At 35.7% G+C, this 3563-nt stretch overlaps 1 protein-coding gene across 4 annotated transcripts in view; it reads left to right on the top strand.

Annotated features, from left to right (window-relative positions):
* The window catches only part of LOC106463627 (potassium voltage-gated channel protein Shaw-like), a 39311-nt gene that overhangs the window by 6244 nt on the left and 29504 nt on the right, over nt 1–3563 (top strand). For 3 of the 4 annotated variants that reach the window (XM_022391169.1, XM_022391167.1, XM_013923674.2), the window contains exon 3: nt 744–1659. In XM_022391169.1, coding sequence (XP_022246877.1) covers nt 744–1659 — 916 coding nt within the window. Of the gene's footprint in view, nt 1–743; nt 1660–3008; nt 3160–3563 lie in introns of those variants that run through there. The other variant, XM_022391168.1, reaches the window with a different exon arrangement.

Genomic DNA, 3563 nt, shown 5'->3' on the forward strand with positions numbered 1-3563 from the left:
ATAGCCCTCGTGTAGCTTTGCGCGAAATTCAAAACAAACTAAACAAACAAACTACTGACGTTTATCAGGAACAACATACCGGATATCTTATAATTTTTACAGGTGTTAAGTTACAAAATTACATGAATGCTAATTTTCGAAATTAATGTTAAATAACAACTACTTTTATAACACATAAAACTAGAAGGGCACTCAGTAGAGTATACACCTCCGCCACGCAGCGTTGAAAATGTGTTCGTATCAAGGGATATGAACCAATTTTGACAGGACAATAAGATTCTAAATACGTCCACCATGTTTCATCAAAATCCGATCATTTTTGACTCAGTTATAGAGCAAAATTTATGTGAAAATTGGTTCTCATGTTAACAGATAGGAAGTTTTTGGATTTTCTTGGCTTGCTGTGACCCTTTACCCTCCAAAAACTAATCACTTCTAAGTTAAATCACAGTCCCAATTCGTGCCAACTTTCATCCAAATCCATTCAGCCGTTTTCTAGAAATCTTGCTCACAAACACACACACAGGGGTGAAAATATAACCTTCGGTGGCGGAGGTTATTAATAAGTATAATCTACTTTCTTAACTGTCACTGTACCCAATAAAAAATTAAAAAAACAAATACAGGCATCAGATATTGCCTTTCCCGATAAGTGGTGTGAAAAGTGCAAAATATTAACATGTATTAGTTACACATGTTGTTTTTCGTATATAGACTGTTTTAGCATACGTTTATTTCTCTAGGTCATTGGTATAATATCAGTGTTCTTCATCTGCGTATCCATTCTGTCCTTCTGTCTGAAGACTCATCCTAACATGAGAGTTCCTGTCATCAGGAACGTCACCGTCTGGACGTCACAACACACTAAAGCGTGGACATTAGACAAGTTTCAGACCAACCCTCACTTGGCGTTTTTTTACGTTGAGTGTGTGTGCAATGCTTGGTTCACTTTTGAGTTCACGACCCGTTTCATCGCCTGCCCCAGCAAGTTGGACTTTGTTCGAGGAGCTGTCAACATTATCGACTTTACAGCAACTCTGTCTTTCTACATAGATTTGGTGTTACAAAGGTTTGCCTCCCATCTAGAGAATGCCGACATCTTGGAGTTCTTCAGCATCATTCGGATCATGAGGCTATTCAAACTTACTCGTCACTCAGCAGGATTGAAAATCCTGATCCAAACCTTCAAAGCCAGTGCAGGAGAACTTATTCTTCTGGTTTTCTTTCTTGTTCTCGGAATTGTAATATTCGCCAGTTTGGTTTACTATGCCGAGCGAATCGAGTCAAATCCAGAAAACGATTTTAACAGCATTCCGCTGGGCTTGTGGTGGGCTTTAGTAACGATGACCACAGTGGGATATGGAGACATGGCGCCAAAAACGTACACAGGAATGTTCGTGGGCGCTCTTTGTGCTCTTGCAGGTGTGCTAACTATAGCTCTCCCAGTGCCCGTGATTGTGTCAAATTTTGCCATGTTTTACTCGCATACACAGGCGCGTGCTAAGCTACCCAAGAAACGCAGGCGCGTGCTGCCTGTGGAACAACCACGAGGTCCACGTGCCAGGGGGCAAGGGCCAGGTGCAGGGGATGGCCACCAGACCAGGAGGATGAATGCAATCAAACAGAACCACCCAAAAGAATTCGCAAGCCCTAAATTGGGTAAGCAACTATTTTGTAATATGCCATTATTGTAAAACGTCGTGTTTTTAATTTATGGAATAATTTATTCAACATCTGTTAAAGAAGAAAGAAAAAAAGGTGGACAAAAATACTAATAAAATATGTAAGTATAGAATATCTACTTAGTTTTAAGTTTTGAACATGTTCGAGTCGAGAAATTTTTCTCTCCAAAATTTGAAGTTGAATAGAGTGGCTAACAACTTTTCTACCACTTTTACTAGTAGAATAATTTATTATGATTAAAATAAGCAATAATGGAAATTAATGTTCCTTTACCAGCTGGTTGTATGACAGTTCTTGATAATTATCAACGTATTTAGCACTAAAATACTTGAGATTTAGTAAAAAGAAACCACTTAGCTTCTAAACATTTGGTAAATCAATAGCTTCGAGAGGTAGAATGTATATCACAAGCTGAAATAACATAAACCAACCAACTATACGCGATGATGTCGTAACTAGAAAAGTGCTACAACAAATATATTACGTATGCTACAACTAGTGCTACAAGAAATATCATGTTAAGTATGTTACAAGTAGTACAATAAGAAATACCATGTTAAATATATTACAACTAGTGCTACAACAAATATCATATTAAGTATGTTACAACTAATGCTACAAGAAATACCATGTTAACTATGTTACTACTAGTGGAACAGCAAATATCTTGTTAAGTATGTTACTAGTAGTGCTACAAGCAATACCAGTTACGTATGTTACAACTATAGCCAAAACAAATATCATGTTAAATATATTACAACTAGTGATACAAGAAATAATATGATAAATAAGCTACAGCTTGTGCTAAAAGAAATATCATATTTAGTAAGGTACAACTAGTTACAAGGAACATCATGTTAAGTATATTACAACTAGTGCAACATGAAATATTGGGTTAAACATGATACAACTAGGATTGCTGGGAGGAAAATGTTTATGGAAAAGCCACAAAATACGTGATCTAACGACTTTCTTAAAGCAAAACAGAATATTTATTAATTAAAATATGAGTCAACTAGCTTCGGTAATAGCTTCTTTTTTAATATTCAATTTTATTCTGTTTAAAAACCCCAGTGGCTCAGCAATGAGTCTGAAGGCTTACGACACTAAAGTTCGGGTTTCAATATCCATGGTGGGCAGAGCATACATAGATTGTATAGTTTTGTGTATAATAACAACCAAACCAAATTTTGCTTAAAAACGTCGTTTGTTCATATTTTTGTATTAAATAACATAATGTGGCCTAAAATGTATTATAAACCATTATAACTTTTAACGTGTTTGGCAGTATACACTATATTACAATTTACTGTTCTGTATTTCAGCTTTAGAACTGTTGTCTTTTTCCACTATTGAGCCTTAAATATGAAAGACATCCACGTTTTTCGAACAAAGAGAATAAACAACACTCAATCTGGTACCGGTAATCTATGCTAATTCGGATTTGTAGGTTCTACAATTTTAAAGTTGCTTGGCTTTTGTTGGGGAAATAAAGTGTTTGTGTGCTACAAAGTTTCTGTTCTCTCTCTATGTCACACAGTTTCTGTTTTCTCTCTAGCCACACAGTTTTTGTTTTCTCTCTATTCTACACAGTTTGTTTTCTCTCTATTCTACACTGTTTCTGTTTTCTCTCTATTCTACACTGTTTCTGTTTTCTCTCTATTCTACACTGTTTCTGTTTTTTTCTATGCCACACAATTTCTGTTTTCTCTCTAGCTACATAGTTTCTATTTTCTCTCTATTCTACACTGTTTCTGTTTTCTCTCGATTCTACACTGTTTCTGTTTTCTTTCTATGCCACACAGTTTCTGTTTTCTCTCTATTCTACACAGTTTCTATTTTCTCTCTAGTTACATAGTTTCTGTTTTTTGCTGTACCAC

Source organism: Limulus polyphemus, unplaced genomic scaffold (assembly GCF_000517525.1).
Source record: "Limulus polyphemus unplaced genomic scaffold, Limulus_polyphemus-2.1.2 Scaffold1449, whole genome shotgun sequence".
NCBI lineage: Eukaryota > Metazoa > Arthropoda > Merostomata > Xiphosura > Limulidae > Limulus > Limulus polyphemus.